We start from the raw sequence: 22,758 nt of genomic DNA, 5'->3' as shown, positions 1-22,758 counted from the left end.
TACCACTGATTTTCAGCTGTGAGCCGCTCCTCCACTTCCATTGCGTATTGCATTGTAGGAGAATAGTGTACATTTCACCACTTTTCCAGTGTGAACACACTACATGCCTAAAAGCTGCTTAGAATTAGTGTGCATTTGGGACATGCCGTAAACTTGATGTGTAAAATAAGAGACTGTATCATCCTTGTTGGACTGAGATCAGGTGAAGTGGATTGTTTGTGGCTTACCTCATTTTAATGCTCATCAAACCAGCCACACGTAGACATTTGTGAATTGAGGATTGTCATGCAGGATGATTAGACTTCCATCGGGACAGAAACTCATGAATGAAAGTTAAAATAAATCACAGATCTGCAAGAACCTTTCAGTGTGAAATAAGCACCAACATGAATCACCAGCAGGATTTAAAATCAAAGCCACAAAGCATAGTTTTCAGTTTTATAGTTTTATTGAATTGCATCACTCTACATCATCTAGAATTTCAACAAGATTTTCTTCAAAGACCAAATATAATACTTGCATCCCTGCAATAAGTCTCTACACTTAAGAAGAGAAAGCTGTTTTACTGAAACATACATTAAGAATTACTATTTCATTAGACATTGCCATAAAAGTGAATGTTCATTCTTGTATGCCATTTTTCAGATATATTTTATATAATAGATTTTAGTCTCTGTCTCCTTCATAGGAATACTAGAAAAGAAAGAAGGTAAGAAATGCACAAAACCCATTGAAGAGTAGCATGGCCTAATACTACAGCAAATAAGTTACAGGACATTTAGTTGACATGCACTCAGTTGAAGGATAGAAAAGAACACAGCCATAGAAGGGAAGAGTTATGACCTTAACTTGATCAGTTTGGCAAATTCCTGACTGGGTTGGTATCATGTAACAACACTTGATGAGGTAAATCTGGTGACACACTTCCTGTCCACCAGCTTCCCTACAGCTACAGAAACTGATGAGGCCTAATCTCCACACATTGTATGTCCTCCCATGGTTAATGTTGCCAGGAAATATTCAATCAAAGGCCTGTTTCACTACATTTCAATGGCACAACTCTTTCATTGTATGGCGAAGCACAGGTTGCACTGAGGAGTAGGAGGATAGAAAAGAACAGGTTGCACAGTCTGAGGGACATTCAGGAATGTATCAATAGGAAACAGTATTGGCATTTCTGATAGTTCGCTCACAATCTACCTCATATACACAACCCAACCAAGCTGGGCAAGGAAATGTACAGGAAAGAAACCCTCAATTAGAGCATGTGGGCTGCATTCAGCTGGGCACTCGAGTACTGTAAAACTATGGCTATCAGTATAGTAAGTCACTGACATGTAAACATCAATCCATGCAATATGGCTTTATGTTTCTATTCAGAATACAGCAGCTCTTTCTTGAATGCAAACAAGATTTGCCTCAGTTTGTAGTGGCACAGGGGTTTTATTTTTTAAGAAGTGAAAGGTTAAAGGTGCCCTGTGGAGCCTTCTTGTAAACAAACCAAACTCATGTTTACATTCAGTGTTTGTCACTGTTGTTCTGTCATTAGCTTAGCTGTGTTGTCTGGAACAAAATCATGTGGTCTCTTAAACCTCGTTGCTGCGTCCTCAGAAGCTGAGGTTTAAATCACTGTATCAGAGGTTTAACTTAAACCTACTGCAGACACGGTTTAAGCGAGATTTAAGGGAAGGTCTGTATTACTCTGGTCTTTAGTATGTAAGAATATGGTGTTATAGAAGAAGCGATGAGTGAGAGTCAAATATTAAATACATCCAAAATATGCCTAACCTGAAAATAATCAAAGCCAAGCAATTTTGACAACCAGTAATTTTGAGCTGTCAAGTATTTACCCCACACCAGCCAAAAAAAGCCTTTGTGAACTATTTTCTCTCTACCAATAGTTCCTACATGAAACTGCTCACAACAAATCTGTGGATTATCTTGAGTAACCGGGTCATGATGTCTGGAAAAAGACATTGCTGTAGAGTTTTCAAATGTACCTTTTTGGTGCTTTGAGCACCACAAGCTGAGTGGCATAGTCTCATTATATTCAAAAAATACTCTCAATGGCCGATACCTCCAAAACCCGGGAACTCACAGGAAAACAATCTCGATGGATAATCTACACTACAGGTAAGAGGCAAAATATGTATTTTTAATTTTTGGGTAAACTGTCCCTTTAACATATAGCCAAGTGAAACAGTGAAATGTATAAAATGAAAATGTGGCTTTTTTTAACTACTGACATATGTCAGACAATTACACGGACCATTATGGTGTTGTGTTCCTCCGAAACACCTGCGTTGGGCAGATCTTAAGTTAGGCTGCAAGTTCTGGTTTAGCTGGATCCATTCTAAAGTGACAGAACAGCCCCATTGTGTGTTTCCTTGACGTCTAACAAACGTGTTGAATACATTTCCTTCCTCACAAAACATTTGCAAAGCCAACTTTTTATATTTTAAATCCTGCAGTGTTTACATTCATGTTTACTAGCTAGCAGCCTTCGTCTTCTTTGCCTTTGTTGGTGCATTGCTACATTTCTTGGTGCTTTACCGCCACTAACTGAGGATCAGAAAAATAGCATGAAACCAGTGGCAAAAATGTGTATCCTGTCACGCACACCGTACAAACAAATCAGGGACCCAGTCGTAAAAACATTGCTCCATAGCAAAACTAGTCGTCAAAAACTCCACAGGGTTTCTTTAACACAGACACTCAGAGATTAGTATAGACATTTCACAGATAAAGCAGCAGTGCCTTTGCATGCCTGTTCTATAAGCCAACTGAATCTAATAATATTCAACACTTCCACATTCCACACAGTCCTGCCCTGCTCAATGCAGCCCACCCGTGCTGGGCTGGATCGATATTCGTTATCAGTGTAGATGGATCCCCACTCACTGCTACCACAGTACTGGCAGATGACAGACTGGCTGTCATTCACAGATGAAAATAGAGAAAACAGACTCAACAGTGAGGTGGATGGCAAGATGGCACCTTTGAAAGTATAGAGCTATAAAGAAGGAGTTATTCATCAACAAACCTTTTAACCAGGTAATACTATATATCTCTAAATACTCTCATCATACTCAACAGCCTCTAATATACTGTATCTTCAAGTCACAATATTCACTCATTTTTACATTGTGCTTTCTGAGGGAGAGTCAGATTGTTTTACAATGGTGGGCTTATAGTGGTGTTAGTGGTGGTGTCGTGGGGGTTGGGGTGGGGGTGGGGTAGGGGGTCTGGGGCATTGATTCTGGGTATTTTGACCTGAATTTGACCTCAGTTCATCCCAGGGTGAACGGATGAGATTTCAGTTTCAAACAAGGTGAGATTAGTGCCAAAGATCACGAAAGATCAAAACAGATGCAGAGATGCGTCTGATCAATTTCAAACATATCCGCCAAGAACAAGGGAAAGACCAAACACAGAAAATGTGGCTTAACCTCGATTGATTCAGTTTGTTGATAATAGTTTTTCAGAGTGTATCCCAGCATGAAAGGGGCTGAAGGAAGGAAAGGTTGCCAGTTTAGCCAATTTGTAGACACAAGATCACATGATTTATGAATAAGTTACTGTAAAGGTTTCAATCTCCTTGTATGTATTTGGTTTGTGGAAAGAAACCAAGGCCAACATGAAAACTGTGCCCAGGAGTCAAAGACTGACCCCAATCTTCTGTCGTAAGACGAACCACTTTGCTGCCAAACCTGACCTTCATTTGAATATTGTCGTTGGTCACATGAGAATACTATGCTCATCAGAGCTTCCAGACGTTGGTCTTGTCTTGTTTTGTTTGAGAGACAGCTGATCAGTCCCATCCCACATTTCTGATGGTCCACATTTTTCTGTAATGTCCTCCAGTTAAGTTATAGGTATTGTGACCCTTGTTTCCTATAGTTGAGGTTAATGGTGGCAATATACATGATCATTGTGTGAGATACTGATGCTGAGGTGGTTGATCTATCAGCTGCAGTATACTAAGTGATGTGAAGTCCTATTTCAAAGTTATTTTTCTAGTGATATGCTGATAACTGAAAAAGTCTGATGTACAGGAATCTAATGCAATGGTGAAACTGTCTTTGTATCAATAATATGTCAATGCAATGTGAAACTGGTGTTGCGTGATCTGATGCCAAGAGGTCCATACTGAAAGACTGCTATTGGGCATTTCCCTGCTTACTGGGAGTTTACATCACATCGGAAAAGAAAGTCATTTTTTGAAAACTCTTAAAACCTCCTCTGCCATGTGGTGATGTTTAAGGCTTCATATTCAATGTCATTCAGATAGGTGTATCTGTCTGAAGTTTCTGATGGTAGGTATTCTGATTCAAACTGTTGTGCAGTGCCTAGAAAGCTACTGTCACTTCCACTGAGGAAAAGTTTGCACCATAGCACTAAAAGATACAAATATAATCATAATAGAAGAACATTTTCATATGTACAATCTCTACTAAACTTACACAGCTAATATAAGCTACCCATCGCCAATTCAGACAACAAATACACAAACCAAAGGTGGAAATAAAACAAACTTCAGCTGTATGGAGAACAGTGAGGTGCTGCCTTCATCTCTCTATGTAGTCTCCTCTGTCTCAAGGTAGCAGCAGACTCTTGTCAGTCATTAGTCAAGTCAGAAATTATCCCTTGACAGCAAAATGATCTATTTATCTCACCTCTTACACGACCCTGATGTCAGTGCTCAGATTCAACTCTTAACCCCAAAGTGTTTCATGAAATAAAAGCTACATGAAGAAATATAAATCACCAACTCTATGTGTTGGTTCTCTATGTGTCTGTCAATCAAAAACTGGCATCTACATACCCAGATATTTGTGAAGACTGACATATTTTCACAATATAGGACACTGAACTGAACTGGCCCTCTCCTATTGGCTGGTCTTTGGTGCCAGGTAGTGTCACCATCTAATGTACAGAGATAATCATGATGTCTGGCTTCACAGAGATTTGGGTTTAGTGTTCTGTTGCTCGTTAAAAACCTGTCCGGTGTTTACACACTCTAAATAAGTTCATACCAGACATTACTCCCACGGCAGCCATTGTACATAAATGGTACTTGGGGTAAGGAAACTCAGCAAGATAAAGCTGGATCTGCAGACTGAAAGAATAAAGGTTTGTATTTTGAGGTAAAATACCATGTGCCGATATATAAGAAAATGTTTTGTTTTTCCTCCCAAAATTACACTTTAAAAGCAGCTTCATTCATTTGCAGACTGGCATAAATACAAGTAAGCAGTCAAAACCTAAAGTTAGGACCGTAATCCTGGTTCTCTGATAGCATGAGCGTGCAGAGGACTATAACTTATAGTGAGATATTGAGTAGCTGTAATCATACAGGATAATAAATCAACTAGTCCACAGGTCAATGCTGGTTCTCTTTGAGATGGTAGGATTGTTTTAGTCTTTTTTTCTCTCCAAAAACAGGGGTTGTCTTAAATTCAGGCTAATATGACATTTGGCCTCTTACAGCCAGCTATCAGAATCTAACAATGAAGCTGTCTTCAGGTCCTTCTGGGAAACTCCTGTTTGCAAGTTGACATTATGTGGTATGTCTGAATATTGTATGTATTATTATATTGTATGAATAGATGTTTTATCAAGTTACTGAGTCACTAGACGTGCGACTATACTGCTTTTTGCTAGCTCTTGTCCATATCAGTGTAGAAAATCTTAAACCACACATTTTCTACTTAGTCATTTCTAAAAACTCATTCGCTGCTTGCAAGGCCTTCATGGTTTTCGCCATAATATATATATATATATTATTTGACACAACCCCAACCACCCGTACTTAGGGACCCAGAAAACTAAGTTTGAGAGCTAGCTGGGAGCTGGCTAACCTTCAAGCTAAATTCAAGCATTCAGTTTTCCTGAGATTGCAAGCTAATCTATCATCTAGGTCTGTCGATAGTCCTCATTAACTCAACATGTCATGTGAGTTCAGAATGGCTGATGTGAGAATAATGTCCAAAGCATTTGGTCAGTTACAAAAAAGAAATTGAATTATTAGAACACTGTGTATGGGAGCAAATGTGGAATGAGCAGCTACTATGAAATAATAGCTATTTAACTGTAACAGGAGTGGGGAAAAAAAGCCACATCCCAAATGCACTACCCAAAAACAGTAACTGCTACATGAAAAACTCAACGCCAGGGTCCTTGCTACATGACAAACTCCACTTTACAGTGGCTCAAAGCCACTTGAAACATCAACATGACAGAATCCAATATCTTGAGGCAGCAAACTACTATGGTGAGATGCAAACGCATTTTAGTAATCTCACATTGTAAAATGCACTGTTTGTTCAATTTTCACTGCAGTTGACACCATTCATTTGCACTGTGTAAACATGTACTTACAAAAAGAGTTGAGGAATGTGAGGGATGAAAGAGGAGGGGTTTGGGGGTGTGAGAGCAGGTGAAACGCAGGGGTGAAAGGGTTTAGGGTTGGAGGGGAGTTGAAGAGGAAGTGGGGAGTGTCCAGGAGTCTTGGCGTGTAGTTGAATATCTTCATGCTCAGTCCCTGTTCACGCTGCACCAGGCGGCTGCAAACAGAGAGGGACGACGAGTGAGAAAGAGGTTGGAGAGACAGAGAGATTGAAAAGAACAGACAGAAAGACGTGCGAGGGAATAAGAGGACGCAGAAGGAGTCACCTCAAGTCACTGACAGCCCATGCCTCAAAGCATGGATGTACGCCAGTTTTAAATGGTGCCAGGATGCATTAGTTGTTCAGAACGCATCGGAGCTTCAAATAATTACACAGCCAGCCTTACTGACTAAACACTAATCACTTTCCCAGGATTATGAGAAGACTGTTTTCTACTTTTATTGTTTGTTCTGTTGCTTAATAATTTAAGTCATTTAGAAGGGCAAACATTCACTGTTTTCAGCTTCTGAAATGTGAGGATTTGCTGCTTTTCTCTGTTTTATATCTTGATTACATTGAATATCTTTAGGTTTGCACTGTTAGTTGGAAAAAACAAGCTATTTTAAGACGTCATCTTGGGCTCTGGGAACACTACTTTCTGATATTTTACAAACTAAAAAATGAATCAATTAATCAAAAAAATTATCTGCAAATTAAGAATGCACTCCATTGAATTAGTATTACACTTCTATTGATTCGGAGGACCTGCCAGAGACATAAAAAAGTGTGAGAGACTATGGTCAAAATTGAAGCAGCAGAGGCTGAGATATTTGGTCTGTTCCGATACCCATACTTGCGTGCGTGTTCATGCGCATCAAACATGCCAACACGCAGTCCACTTAATTCACAGTTTTCACAAATACGGCTTTGGAGCAATATTTAGACAATTCAGCACTATCAATGATTTTCATGAATATGATCCTGTTTGTTCCCTAACAAATTTTATCAGACAGAAACCCTTCATAAATAATATCATATTATGTCTCTTTTATGTATGTATGCCTACAATATGTGCTTCAAGGCTTCAATTTACTTGCTTTGTTAGTTATATTAGTCCTTCAGCCCCTGAAAGTGAATTTGTTTTTCTTTGCCATCTGATTGTAATGGCAATACTGTACACTTCACCCTACTTATCTTTTCTTAATATGAATATAAAATAGAAATAATAAATCATCTGAGCTTGATTGAGCCATGTATTTGAGTAAGTGATGCGATGGCCTCATTAACCACGTCTGTGCCAGTGAGCTCCGATAAACCACCACATGCTTGGTGTCTTAACGAGCACTTGGGCACCGTTGGCAGTTACCAGAAATGTGCCACTTAACTACTTGCAAATAGTTAGTGTGTTGGTTTTGGAACAGACCCATTCTTACTTTTAGTCCTTCTTGTGGATCACTCTCCAAAAACACTGAATCCCACACTTCCCCAGTGGTGGAAGAAGTACTCAGATATTTAAGTAAAAGTAGCGATACGTTACAGGTAAAAAGCCTGCATTCAAAATGTTACTCAAGTAAAAGTACAAAGGAATTAACATCAAAATGTATTTAAAGTACCAAAAGTAAAAGTACTCATTATGCAGAATAATATATATTATATTATTGGATTATAAATAGTGATGCATTATGTGTAAGCATCACTTTAATGTTGCAGCTGGCAAAGGTGGAGCTAATTTCAGCTGATTACTGGGTATCTTACAGTAATCTATAATAATACATCATAATTTATTATTTGATTATATTTTTGTATTTATAATCTGAATCTGCAAAGTTACTAGTAACTAAGTTATCAAATAAATATAGTGAAAAATACAATATTTCCCTCTGACATGTAGTGGAGTAAAAGTATTAGTCAAGTGCAAGTAGTGCAAGATCTGACAACGTTTTTTCACAGGCGTATTCCCCATCACAAGTAAACTGATCTTGATGTCTAAAATCATTGGACTGCTACTTTAATTTTATTGTGTAGTATTTCACCACTGACCTGGCACAGCTACAGAGGACATGGCCTCCGGCTGACACAGTGTATCCACCTTCACATGCTGAAAGGCTTTGTTGGGGGCCGACTGGAGGTGCCTGGAATCAGAAGGGAGGGTGAGAGAGCGCACACATATAACATGTGAGAGAGCGCGCACACACATAGCTACACACATAACATATATGTACATGTGCACACGCATCTGCTCAGCCACTTATAAACGCATGCAAGCACACATAGCCTCCAAACGCTTAGCGCAGCACCTAAGCCTTTACTATAAGAGTTGAAATATTAATGGCAGTGGGATGCTGTGAGCAGTGGAGCAGAAACTCAGATCAGCTACAGGCAGCTACATCAGCAGCCTCTCCTCATGCCCATCACCAGCACCATCACTAAATCATGATGATCTGACGCAACTCAAGTGCTTCAGCAACTCTGGGGGCGAGCGAATGGCTGCACAATGCTAATTAAATGTGGATGGAGGAATTTATCCAACAGGCTCATGACAGTAATGGAAGAAAAGTGAGCGCTCTCTTTATTTGGCAATCACCAATCAATGAAAACAATGGCAGGAAGGAACAGCACGCTCAGCTCCAAAGAACTTTCAGTGGAGCCAGAGTGCTGACTCAAAGGCATTTTCAGAAAACAAAATAAATGTCCACAGTCGGTAATGACTTTTAATACTGGATCAGCATTGGGAATGAAACATTTTGCAGCAATGGGCCTTCCTCAGCATTTACAGATGTTTTTTTCTGCCTGTTGATTTGGCTCATTTTTAGTCTCACAGCAAGAGTGCTACTTTAACTGTATTAGTGATTTTTTAGAAGCTTGTTCACACAAGTCACAGCAAATCAAAAAGTTCTTAATACTCGCATGAGTGACAGATGTTAGCCAGAGGCTTAGGCTTGAGATGGAAATATTTTTCTTTTTAAGTACATAAAGCCACATGCGATTGAAAACTCACCTCTTCCACTCCTCCTCTCCATCCCAGAACTCGTAGACGACAAAGGATAAACCGTCCGGCAGACGCACCGCAGTCACACTGAAGCAGAGACAGAGGAGAATGGGGATGAGCGGATAATAGAGGAGGGAAGTGCGTTGAAAGTGGATGGTGAGGAAGTGAGAGTTATGACAGAATGGTAAGTGGATCATGGAGGGGGGAGGAGGTGAGAAGAAAAGATGCACGTATACAGTCGATTGATGGCATGAGTGATGGTAGAGGAGGATAAAGGATAGATTAGACATAGCAGAGTAGGGAGTAAAAAAGAAGAAAGATGGAGGAAGGAGAGGATATGAGGTAGTGATGGAAAGGGGAGGAAATGTAAGTCATGAGAGGTGCACATTAAAGGCATATTGAAATGAAAAAGAAACACACACTATATGAGTTTGGATTTCAGGGAAAAAGATGGTGAATTGTTTCCTCATCCCGCACAATATTTTTGTAATTAAAGTTTTTATTTATTTAAATATAGATAAACAGACAGTATCATTGCCTTTAGTTATAAGATATGAGACCCGTGCGTTAGCACATACTGTATTTAGAGCAACCAAAATAATCATTTAGCTACTATAGCTATACAACCATATCATCACAGTGTCCTAGCAACGCTATGAGCAAAAAATCGATCTCATCCCACATGATATTGAGGTCACAGCATTTAACACCAAGATGAGGGCTTGGAAATTGCATCCTATCTATAAAAATGAAACTTGCAATAATACAATGGAACAATGTGTGACCAGGTCAGTTCAAACAGGGCAAGTTGGGCGTTATTGGCCAATTCTACGAGGCACTTTATAGGGTACACTTTGCTATAATGAACAAGGGCTCCATATTGCCTCTAGAACAGCATGAATGTATTGAAGTATGGGTTCAGCAAGGTGCTGGAAATAATCCACAAGGGATCTTTGTCCATGTTTACGTGATGGTGCTGCAGGGGTAAACTGGAACCACTGTCATGTTGGGGCAATCTTCAAACTCTGAGAGTATCTTACTGGAAATGTCCATTTGACAAAAGATAAACAACCCCAAAAGGACTGCAGCTGGTCAGCACCAATATTTTGGTGTCAGGTGGCAGAAAAATGGTGCTTAAGAATTAGTACGTGCCAAAATGGATGTGGGTATTCCACACATCATTAAACCACATTAACTGATTTTTGGCCAGTTGGGGGCAGCGCAACTAAATGTAAACACAACACTGACATTCAGTATTACCACCTTAACATTCATTTAGAGGTGTCTTTGTGTCCACCTGAGGGATGTATGTCAAATATTCACTCCCATTTTAGCTCTGTTTTGGTCTCCAACACCTCTTTAGGGGGACATTTCTTGTAGCTAAACACTTTGTTCACCAGCTAATTGCTAACTTTGTTTATGTGCCACTTGGGGCTGGGCAGGTAATATAGTGGCTTTTTATTGCTTTTCCGTTGAAAACAGCTGCCTGCTGCATCTGGAAACAACACTGAAGAGTGAACTAAAACAATAAAGTTTGGTTGTTTTGGCTGTAAAACCAAAACAACGAACTGCAAGACACTAAAAGTCTCCAGGACTGAGGGAAACTACAGAGTTGGGTGATAATTCTCTATGGGTTTGTGACTCATTTCACATTACACATAGTCATTCGATCCTTAATATAAAAATATTGGTTATAGCAGCTTTAAACCACCACCACCACTGTAGTATCATTCTTATGTTTACAGTTACTCAAAACGCATTGAAGTGAGAGCAGCTAAGGTTGTGTTTATGCAGATCAGGAGGTGCAGTGCAATTTCTGTACTTGTTTATGCCTGCTCAGGGTACCTCTCATAACAAACACAATTTTCATTTCAATTTTCAAAGCAATTTTCATGGTGTAAGCACAGACCAATCTAAAATCACATGCACAAAAAAAACACCTTTTGTGTAAATTCAGTTTTGCCTCTTTCTCATTGATACAGATTTTTTACAATCTTAGCTCCCAAACCTGATTTCTGGATTCAAATCAGCAAAAACATCTTCTCCATGACCACTAACACAAATTTGCAACATATACTGTACAATATAAAGCTATCCACAGAACCCACATTACCCAAGGTAAAATGTTTAAAATGGGATTGGCTGACACAGACATCTGTTCACAATGCACTTTGGGTAGCACAGATGATTACTTTCAGGCCACTTGGGCCTGTCAACCAGTTCACTCCCTTTGGATAGCAGTTACTGAGAAACTCTCGACTATCTTGGGCTGCAGAATCCCATTGTCCCCATCACTTTGCCTGCTGGGAGACAGCACACAAGTCGCCTTTTCCAGTTAAATACAGAAACCCTTTACTCATTTCTCTAACTATCGCTAAGAAAATAATCTTTCAAAACATCTTCTCATATCTCTCACTGGGTCAACCTACTTACAGAACACATTTCAATAGAGGGAATAACAGCTTACAGAAAAAAAACAATATATCAGTCTTTAATGAAACCTGGAAATACATTTTTAACCCATCTACACTCAATGTCACATACATGACTACATGACCACAGGTTCCAGCCATGATAACCACCTTTGAAATATCACAATACACCCAACCATGCGTACACGCGTATTTATTTATTCTTTACTTCTTTATTTATTTTCTCATTGTAGGCACAATACATCAATATTTATTTATTAGTAGTATCATATTGCTTGACTGCTTGTCTATTAAATGTTCCTCCTGCCTGTTTTTCTATTCTAATTCTATTCTATTAACATAACTCATAGCAATTATACATGATACACTGACCAATTAATGACATGAATTCATTCTTAAACATCATTCTTAGTTGTACCAAACAAATATACTTTTAAGTCATATGACAACAGGCAACAGGGTGTTTCATGGGGAAAAGCATAAAGTATGCTCATCTGGAAATACTATTGAATTATATTTATGTTAGTGAGTCGGTGCGGGGCCGGGTGGGGGGGCCTGTTGCTTCTCTGTTGTCCCGGTCTGGCCTCACTCCCCATTGCTGTATAATTGTAATTATTATAATGGTTATTGTTATATTATACTGTACTGTATATGGTGACTATTATAATATTATCATATTATCTTATTCTATTATTATTATAATGATATTATTGTTACATCACAATTTATTATCACTATAACATTAGCGGAGGAAAAGAAGAGGGACATACCCTCTTCTTTTCCTCCGCTACACATGCCTCACTCTAAACACTGTCCAGGATACACTGCTTCACATCCAAACATCCAAACATGCACACACACACACACACACACACACACACACACACACACACACACACACACACACACACACACACACACCAACACATAAATCTCTACTTACTCCCTTTTATCATATCATCACATTCATTATTGTAGCTGCTTTGTTATTGTCTGTATGTCTGTCCATTATGTCTATTATGTTTATGTCGCTTTTTTTTGTCACACTCACAATAAATAAAAAAAAGTTAAACCATGACAAAAAAAGAAAGAAAAAGATATAGAATTTCTGTCTGGTGCAAGTTAAAATGCACAGGTACATGACCTTTTGTGTTTTTCTACACAGCAGACTGGTAAATTATTCCACAGAGAGTCTATACAGTGAAAGCAGGTGAATTATAACAGGCATACTGAGCTTCATCAAAGATCTCCGGATATAATCAAAGTAATATTTTCATATTGTATGTCAACAGGATTATGAAGTCCAGTCCAGACTATTACTTACACTATTTGCAGTAGGGCAGTACTGTACAGTATTGTATTATAGTGCATAAATGTACACACATATGACTAACTGAATGCAACATTTTTAATCACTTAATAAGATTATACCCAACATACAGAAATAATGGGAAAATATTTCACAAGTGAAAGGAATTTCTGTCTCCAGGAATGAAAATTCAACATAAAAGGGACATTGTTTGCACTTAAAAGTACGTTTGAAGTGCTGTATATTAATATTTGTGCTTTGCAACTCCAGCCTGGACTCTACTACCGGCCCATTAAATTATCTGCTGCTTTTAGAAGGGATGAGAGGAGCTGATGTGATTGGCCATTATCAAAGATCACTCCCATCTGCTGATTCTGTTCCTTCAGCTACCAATGTTTTCATTCTGCTCCAGCCTCTTCTCCAGTTCACACAGCTCTGTGGCAGGATTGCACTGTACTAGCTGTACTAGCAATTGCACTTGTGACCAATTTTTAAAAAGTGGATCCTGTTTCAGATTTCAGATTTTTTGTAACAGTACAGTAAGGTACAGTTGCGTAAACACCAGAGCCAAGCTAAGCTGGGATGTCAGCAAGAACATTGCTGTCCAAATTGCAAATTGATCATATCCTCAGGAGTTTGGACTTCCGAGTTGAACTTGCCAAGTACATGAGTCCAGACTTGGCATACTCTGTATTAAGAAAGGCCTTGTGTCCTTTTGATCTTCACAAAGTTATGTGTCTTTCTCTGAGTAACATCTTAAGAATTTTTGTGTAGCCTTGTTGAGTAAAATAAAAGGAGAGCTTAGTTACTGTGTCTGTGTGCTGTGTGTTTATTTACAGCAACAGCCTCTAGTTGCTTGATTCAGGTTTACTTTGGCACTGTTGTTGCTCTAGCTAACAGGAGCATGCTGGCTAACGTTAGTGACAGTTGTTGAGCTTGCTAAGAGAGGCAGGGGGCATGGCGTAGCAAGGTGAAGGTGAAGGTGGTGACAACTCCACTGTCATGAAAAGTGACATTAAATAAAAGTGTTATTGGGGCAAATGCCATTTTGAAAAAGGGCATTTTGAAATAAACATTTCTATAATGAAATAAAAAAATCAACTCCAGTTAAAATCTTGCTACTACAAAAATATAAATGATGAAATTACATTTCATTATAAAGTTTTAATGATTTCTCAGATGATTTCAGTGTATTTGTTTATTAATATATTTTGCACATTTTATTAATATGATTATCATATTTTAATGTTTTTTTTATTAATCTAAAATTGAACACTTTGGAGCTCTATAATACACAACTAATTCATGAGGAGTGAAATATGAAATGCTCTGTTCAAACAAAACTTGAGGTGCTACTTGGTATTCAGTGCCTCTGGACATATGACTATGATCAATGACTTGTATACTGCCAATACTTTGCCATTTGCCATCTGGATTTTATCACTTTGCCAAAGAAGTGTGTACGAGGTCTAAAAGGTAGTTCCTCCCTGAACCTGAGGAGGGCACTGTGGGGACAGGCTGCTGCTACTCTGCTTAATGTATTCACAGGGCTTCAAAAGAAATAACTTGAGTTGTGTGAGCTCTGCTAGAGGGTATAATAAAGTGTTTGTGCATGTAATCACACATTCACCCTGAAAAGATAATGAGCAGGGAAGGCTGAGGCTAAATAAACTTTATATATTACACTTAGTTTGTGCAAGATTAAATGAGGAAAAGTGGAGAGAGAAAAGGAAAGACACACAGTGACACAAAAGAGAGAAAGAACGAGACAGCACACAGGAGTGAAAAGTTAATGAGCAGGCTTCCTCAATCAACAAAAAGTCTCTGTCATGCATCATTTACTTCAGCTACCTATAAGCATTGTGCTGCTACCACATTTACTGATAAAGTAAAAAAGAGTAAACAAAGGCAGTGAAAAAGCTAATGCTAAAAACAAACAAAAAACTAATCATCAGAATGACTAGTGTTTCACCTCAAGGCCCCTTTCCCCTGTGTGTCTGTTGACCTCAGCTGAATCATTTAATACATTTTGTCCTTCAGGAACAGAGTGTGAAGTAGACTCAGTGTGTGACTTACTGAAGTTTTTATCAGTCAGGAAAGGGGCTGTTAAGGTTCCCACAGACCTTGAAAGTTTGTGAATTAGAAAAAAATCGTGTTTGAAAATGGATGGATGACAAAGCTACTGATAATAAAATATAGCATCCAAATTCAGCACTATGCCCAGTCTCTCCACATACTGACCAAAACTGTGTTTCCATTTGTAAGGAAACACTTTTAAAATGATTTCACAGTGATTTCTTCCTCTAAAATCTCATTTGTCATGTTTCAACCTCATGTTTACCACAAAATACCAAAAACAGTAAGAAAACAAAACCAAGCTTCTACAGCCACGCTAGCAGCTCTGTGAGGCTGTACTTTGCCACGGCAGTGCTTTGAGCTAAATGCTAACATAAGCATGCTTAAATGCTAAAATACGTGCTGATATTCACCAGTCTTCGCTAATTAGCTCTAAACACAAAGTACAGCTGAGACTGATGGGTCTGTCATTAGTTTTGGATCTTCAAAGCCAGTAGGATTCATCCTCTGGGGACCATGAATGTCTGTCCAAAATGTCATGCCAATCAATTCCATAGTTGCGAAGATATTTCAGTCTGGATCAAAGTGGTGGACTGACCGACTGACCGAGCCACTAGAGCCATGTGGCTAAAAAGCCATTTTAAAAATGTCCTTGACTTTGATGTCTATATGGTTGTGTGGATAGTGAGAGTGACATGGTTCATGTCTAAATTTATATCTCTGGTTTTGAAACAGTACAGACATACAGTCATACAATTTGACAAATGGCAAGGCTGGAGCAGCGTTTATAACGGTAAACGTGCTGGGACCAGTATCAGTAAATCAAGGAGCCAGTTGAACTTTCACAGGAGCAAAAGTGGTTTTATAACACAGAGTTTCCAAAGGTTGGGACATGCAATTTCAAGCCTGTCCCTTGACAGCCGGGGTAGAGCCATGGTTCACTTCAGGGCTTTGATTGCGTGTGACCAACTTTTCCCTAATAGTGTGAGCCTGGGGCACTACAGCACTTCATAACCAAAACGATAAAGCAACTTGCTCGGACTCCAAAACCTTTGCCCTGTTCTACTTTCCAACATCTTCCATCCAGATGATTTTTTTAGGACATTATTTGCTCTGAAACAGCCCTGCCACAAAGGCACCATTTTATTACAAGATATGCTGGCACTGGTCTGTTGGGAGGTCACAAAATGTGGTGAACTAAATTTGAATGAGGTGGGTGCAAACATAAAAAATATGGATTTATTCTTATTCTGCTTTTGCTTTGTTCATTTTTTTTCTTCTAAATGTAGATACTCCGAAATCATAATCATTAGGCCTTGATCTTTAATGGTTCTTGCCCAATCAGAAAGCCATTGCATGTATTCACCCCTTTGGCAGCAGTTAGAGTCTAGAGTTTATGTGGATACTATAAGCTTTGCACATTTGCACACTGTATTTTCCCCCATTCTTCTTTGGAAAACCGCTCAAGCTCGGTCAGGTTGCATGGGGATTGTGAGTGAACAGAAGTTTTCAAGTGCTGCCATGAATTCTGGACTGGAATGAGGTCTGGACTCTGACTTGGCCCCTCCAGGACATTAATGTTTTTTTGTTTTTTTAACTCATTCCTATTTAGATTTGATTGTTATCTTGCTGGAAAAATAAATGTCTTTTGCAGCAAGTTTTCCTCACAGATTTTCGAGTCTGCTGCAAAGATACAGCCTCACAGCACAATGCTTCCACCGCCAAGCTTCATGGTGTGGATGGTGTATTTCTGCTGTGTGGTGTTTGGATTACATTTGATTAATATGATTGCCAAAAAGCTCACTTTTTCTTTGTTTCTCTTTGTAGTTTCCTACATGCCTCCAGCCCAGATATCACACATGAGCCTAAAATTACAACTGGTAAAGCACCCGACCAGCAGTTATACCATATATTACCATATATTAGACAGGAAACTGACTATACAGCAGTTGGGTCTTCCAGATTCAGGTCTATTCAGGCACCAATGATGACTTAGGTGTGTCACAGTTAGGGAGTGAACACTTAATTAATAATATATTTTGTGTTTTCCACTTAATTTAGATCTATTTGTAGAGATTTATTTTCAATTTGACAATGAAGAGTCTTTTTTCCATGAAACAGTGTGAGAAAAACGTAATTACATCAACTATGATTCAATGTTGTAAAACAATAAAACATGAAAAAGTCCAGGGGGGGTTGAATGCTTTCTTAGGCACTGTAGTTAGATATGTAGTGTTTGTCTTGTCTGCCACATAGCATTGTCAGTTAGTGCTTAATTTTAAAGCTGCTATAATCACTATTTTATATTAACAATGGATCACATGACTACTTTTATGTGAAAGTTGTTGCTCGTAGGGATGAACCCTCAGAGAATTATCACCCTAAATTAAAACCCTCTGCAGTTCCTCTTAACACTATGGAGAATTTTAGCATCTTTTAGCTAATTGTTTTGGTTTTACCACACGTAAGTGTTTTGGTTCAGTCTCACCACTCTCAATGTCCTTTCCAGACTCAAACAGCTGTTCAGTGACCCTGATATACCCACTGTACACTACCTGTCCAGCACCAAACAGCAGACAAAACTAACATGTTAGTCATATCATATCAACTTATAAGGTGATGTCAATGTCAATGTTGTGTTTAAAGGTTGCTTTTGTTGGCCCCAAGTGGCCAAGAAAATCAGTTGATGCAGGTTTAACATTTTTTGGAAGATATAATAAGGTTTTAATGTCTTAAATTACTCCAAAAGTATTGAATATTATGCCAGTGCACTATGCATTCTGTGTCCTCCCAAAGTGCAGACTGTAGTAACTGGTGAGAGAAACTGTAATACAAATAGAAGAAATGCAGTAGAGCCACAACCTTGAAGTCTTGCCAACGGCATGTATCCAGAATATGACTCTGGACTTTGCATACAGCATATTGAGTCTGAGAAATCTCTCTGGATATTAGACTGTTTCACAGTACCCTGAGGCTCCGAGTGGGAGGCACAGGAGGTTTATAATAGGCATGGCATGTGTATATCAGACTATATTACTGGTACAATATTATATTCATTGGGTATGCGTCATGATATAGTATCCAAACCCTGTGGGAGTTACAGCAGTTTTTTCGGATTTTGGAAAGATAATGATGAAATACTCACTCAAAGCTTAACTGAAAAGTTTTTTTTTGTGTGGATGCATGTGTGAATATACATGAACACTAAAAAATACTGACACAAGACCAAAGGAGGGAATATTTGAGGTAGTACTTAAAAAGGTGAGAAAAACAGTGAGGTCCTGACACTGAAAATGGAACACATTAAATATTAAAAAGTATTAGGGTTATGGTGCTGCACTCTGCAGCAGCAGCAGAGCAGTTGTGAAAATGTGGAGCAGTAGTTAGACTTACTGAAAGCAGTCTCTCTGTGTGGAAACATTCTTCAGGTACTGCTTCAGAGCCTCACAAAACTCGCCAAGCTTCTTCTGGGAAACCACCATCTCGTGACGAATCAGCAACAAGGACTGCAGATGAGAAGAGAGCGATGGAGGTCAATTTTGTACTGACATTTTTATATTTGTGTAAGCCATTGTGTTTGTTGCAAGCAGACAGCTATAAATACAAACATAACTAAGGTTCTATACCAAACAATGACACTTTACTTGACTTTTTGTTTGTCTTTACTGGCTGACATTTCTCATTTTTCAACCGAAAATACATTTACATACTTGTTATTTGCTTTGCCAAATGCATTTTGGAGCATTACTGCTTGGATTATGGTCACTGCATCATGTGTCAAGCTTCAAGTCAGCATTGACTTTTTCAATAATAACCTAGACCACAATCTCTACCTAACCATAACCAAGTGCTTTCAGTTGCCTACACATAATCACATAAATGTTAATCATGCTTTGGTTGCCAGGAGTGGATACTATATGAAAACTAATAAAATGACAGTATTTGAGTTGGCAGATACGTTTAATATAAATGTTTCCATGTTATGTTGAAAAATGTGACAAAAAGTAATCCGGGCAGCACACATTTCCTACTTGTACAGTATTTGCTATATTAGTTGTATGTGAATGTAATTTTTAGGAGACAGGGATGAACATTCAATATATCATCTAGGCAACAGTGATGGTGAACAGTTGATTGTTTTTCTAAATGTCTGTCTCAGACAGAAAGAATTTGCTGTTTTTAAGCTATGCTAGCTGTATGGCTCTAGGGATGGCAATATTGGTCTTTTGGTCCACCACTTTGGTCCAGACTGAAATATCTCAACAACTATTGGATGGATTGCCATGAAATTTAGTACAAACATTCATGGGCCCCAAAAGATGAATCCGATTGACTTTGTTGATCCAATACTTTGGTTTATGACCAAATATCTGCAAAGGTAATGACATTCCCATCTGCCTCAGCTGCACTCTGTGTTTAGTGCTATTTAGCTAATGTTAACATGCTAATCGTACTGCCAAAGTAAGATTGTGAACATGGTAAATATTACCTGCTAAACATAACCATGTTAGCATTGTCATTGTGAGCATGTTAGCATGCTGACGTTAGCATTTAGCCCAAAGCACTACTGCATGACACCAGCGTGGCTGTAGACTCTTAGTCTTGTTAACTGGTCATTTTACTCTCAATAACAGTCTGTTAGCAAGCTACAAAGTGGTCAGCTAACATGTGTGCTCTTGCTGTAAACACATCTAATTTGTTAATATGTGTAACAGAAGCTATCTTCAGCTATCTGCTACAGTGTAGTAGTTGCATGTGAAGATTACTTTCTGTTGTTATCTAGATACCACAGCAGCTTTATGACAGCACCTGTAGTTACCTGGAGATTTATATACAACAACTGCAAATCCTGTGTTCATCTGGGGCGTAAGTGTTATGCCTCCACTACAGCTACAACCAATATCTCTGATGCTGAACTGCAATGGGAGGACATGAGGCTCTTCCACGGTCTCTGTGTAACGCAGGTAAAAGCAAAATGTTCATAATCTCACACAGTTTATAAAAATGTTTTGATGGAGGCTTCCTGGGGACCCACCGGTCTAAGACACATAAGATGTAACTATACCATCTCCAGTGACCTCTGTGTGTTTGTGTGTGTGAGAGAGAGCTTGGACACATCTTTTGTTGCAACATTTCTCAGTTTTATCTTAACTTTCTGTACAGTACAGTAGCTGCCTTCCCAATGGTCCAGTATGTAACAGAAGCTTTAGTGTTTGAAAGGTGTGTGTATCTGCATGTGTGTGTGTGTATGGCAGTGCTGTACAAATCGAGCCTGGAGGATTATTTGCAATTATTTGTATAAATCCCATTTATAAGAAGAAGAATAAAAGAAGAACTGCTGCAGTAGTTTTGATCGGATGAGATTAGCTGCTATCTTATGCGCCATTGTTACTGTAGCTCACTATAGTACAATTAAAAAATCATCCACTATGACCTAGATAACTCCAGCAGTGTCTCAGTGAGACTTCACAATCCACATTCACGCACACACACATACACACACACAAATATCACATGTGCACACATACTTATGCACATACACAAACTGATGGTTACACTACATACATTTGCGCGCACACACACACACACACACACACACACACACACACACACACACACACACACACACACACACACACACACACACAGACTATTGGATAATAGGTCCTTAATACACACACACACACACACACACACACACACACACACACATTGTAGCAAACATACAAAAACACAGACACAGTAAATCACCATGCACACACAAACAGTGCACTGTGTAAAAAAATCTATCCTCAGACGATCTTTTTCTGTTAGATATTACTTTATAATGTCCAATGATTTCCTGCAGCTGACTTTTAAGTGTTATAATTAACTTTCCTGTTACACCTACTCCCTCTTATCCTGCCATGTCTTCTTCTCTACTGATAGTGAATTGCAACATTATCCATAATGACATGACAATCCTTGAGAGGCCTCCAGTGGTGAAAAGTAAATAAGTACATTTACTCAAGTACTGTATTAAAATACAGTTTTGAGGCACTTGACAGGCAACCGCTGCATCATTAAGACAAGTAAACAATTAACTGCAGTGGTCTAGGTGAGATTAAATTAAGGTGTTAAGTTGTTCAGCTATGTTTTTGGGGAGCAGTGGCTTGACTTTGTCAATACTTCTGATTTGTAAATAGCAAGACTGAACACGACTTTTAATGTGTTGATTGAAGTTCGGGTATTGATCAAAAACAACTCCTAAATTTCTGCCTGAATGTTTTAAGTTAATTGTCAGTGGTCCAAGGTCTGAAATATGATCAGGACCAATTACCAGAACTTGAGTCTCATCAGTATTCAGTTGCAGAAAGTTAGAGGCCATCCAGATTGTTGCAATGTTCAGGACTAAATGAGACTTGGTGTCATTTGCATAACAATGGTGTCATATAACATGGCCAAGGGGTAGCAGATACAAACTAAACAAAATGGGGCCAAGGACTGAGCCTTGTGAGACTCCACATGACATGAGAGCTGGGGAAGAACTAAAGTCATCAACAGTGACTACACACAAGCAGAAATGAAACCTAGAAACGTAAGATAAATTACCAACAACTTGTTAAGTATCTAGCCCCTTGTTCTTTCATTTGCCAGAATTACTTATTAATCAATGTGACTTGGCATTGGCTTATCTTCCTCTCCCACCGCAGCCCAGTGCTATTTCTCTTCATTTTTACCTCACGTAACCCCTTTCACCTAACACTAACCCTCATCCAACTCTATACTTGTTCCTACTCTTCTCCTCCTCTCTGTGGAGGAGGAGAAGAGTAGGAGGCTCAACGTATTCAGCACATCTGCATCCACTTGTGTGTCAGTGTGCCTCTAATCTATCACTTTGTCTGTTTTATTGGCATGTAATGGCTGTTTATCTCTTGACATCACTGTTTATTTGCTGCCATTAACTTAAATTGCTGTCATGAGGCAACGGCATTACTGCAACATTAAACTACAAGAACGAACACCTGGCTGTTCGTCAGTAAAGATATGTGTTGTATGTGTGTGTATGTGATTTATGAAGCAATGATTACATGGGCGTGTATGTGTGAAGCACCCATAACAGTGATAGAACCTGACAGACTTATAGCCACTGTACAGTCTACCTTAAGACATGAACACACACACAAATGCACACAGACATCCTACCAACTCAATTAGAAACACTACATTGCCCAGCAGTCTCTGTTAATGTAATCGCTACCACTCCATTAACCCTCCTGCCTCCCTGACCAAATCAGTACAATTACATCTGCTCCCCTCTGACACTGTGGCCCTGCAGAGGTGATAAATCAGGAGCCTCGAATGCTCCAGCTCTGTTTTCTTAGCACTACTAACCTCTGTGTTAATGGTCAGCATCAAAGCTACATCCATGAAGGTAACACGCCACATGGCCTTTTCTTACAGCCCAGTCCTTTTCGCACTGAAGTTTACTTGCCAAGAGTTAGATGAGAAGATTGATATCACTCTCCTGTTTGTATGTAAGAAGATGGAGCCTGAAGATGGTTAACTTAGCTTAACATAAAA

The 22,758-nt window shown here is 38.9% G+C and overlaps 1 protein-coding gene across 1 annotated transcript in view; it reads right to left on the bottom strand.

Annotated features, from left to right (window-relative positions):
- Nucleotides 1-429: 429 nt before the first annotated feature.
- The window catches only part of necab2 (N-terminal EF-hand calcium binding protein 2), a gene marked incomplete at its 5' end in the record, with an annotated part of 81,824 nt that continues 59,495 nt past the window's right edge, over nucleotides 430-22,758 (bottom strand). The window contains 4 exons of the mRNA XM_044194051.1: nucleotides 430-6,566; nucleotides 8,430-8,521; nucleotides 9,388-9,465; nucleotides 18,589-18,701. Of these exons, the coding sequence (XP_044049986.1) occupies nucleotides 6,538-6,566; nucleotides 8,430-8,521; nucleotides 9,388-9,465; nucleotides 18,589-18,701 (312 nt within the window). The remainder of the gene's footprint in view (nucleotides 6,567-8,429; nucleotides 8,522-9,387; nucleotides 9,466-18,588; nucleotides 18,702-22,758) is intronic.

Source organism: Siniperca chuatsi, linkage group LG4 (assembly GCF_020085105.1).
Source record: "Siniperca chuatsi isolate FFG_IHB_CAS linkage group LG4, ASM2008510v1, whole genome shotgun sequence".
Classification (NCBI taxonomy): Eukaryota; Metazoa; Chordata; class Actinopteri; order Centrarchiformes; family Sinipercidae; genus Siniperca; species Siniperca chuatsi.
Note: the sequence above shows the minus strand (reverse complement) of the source record. Positions and strands in the feature narration are given on the sequence as shown.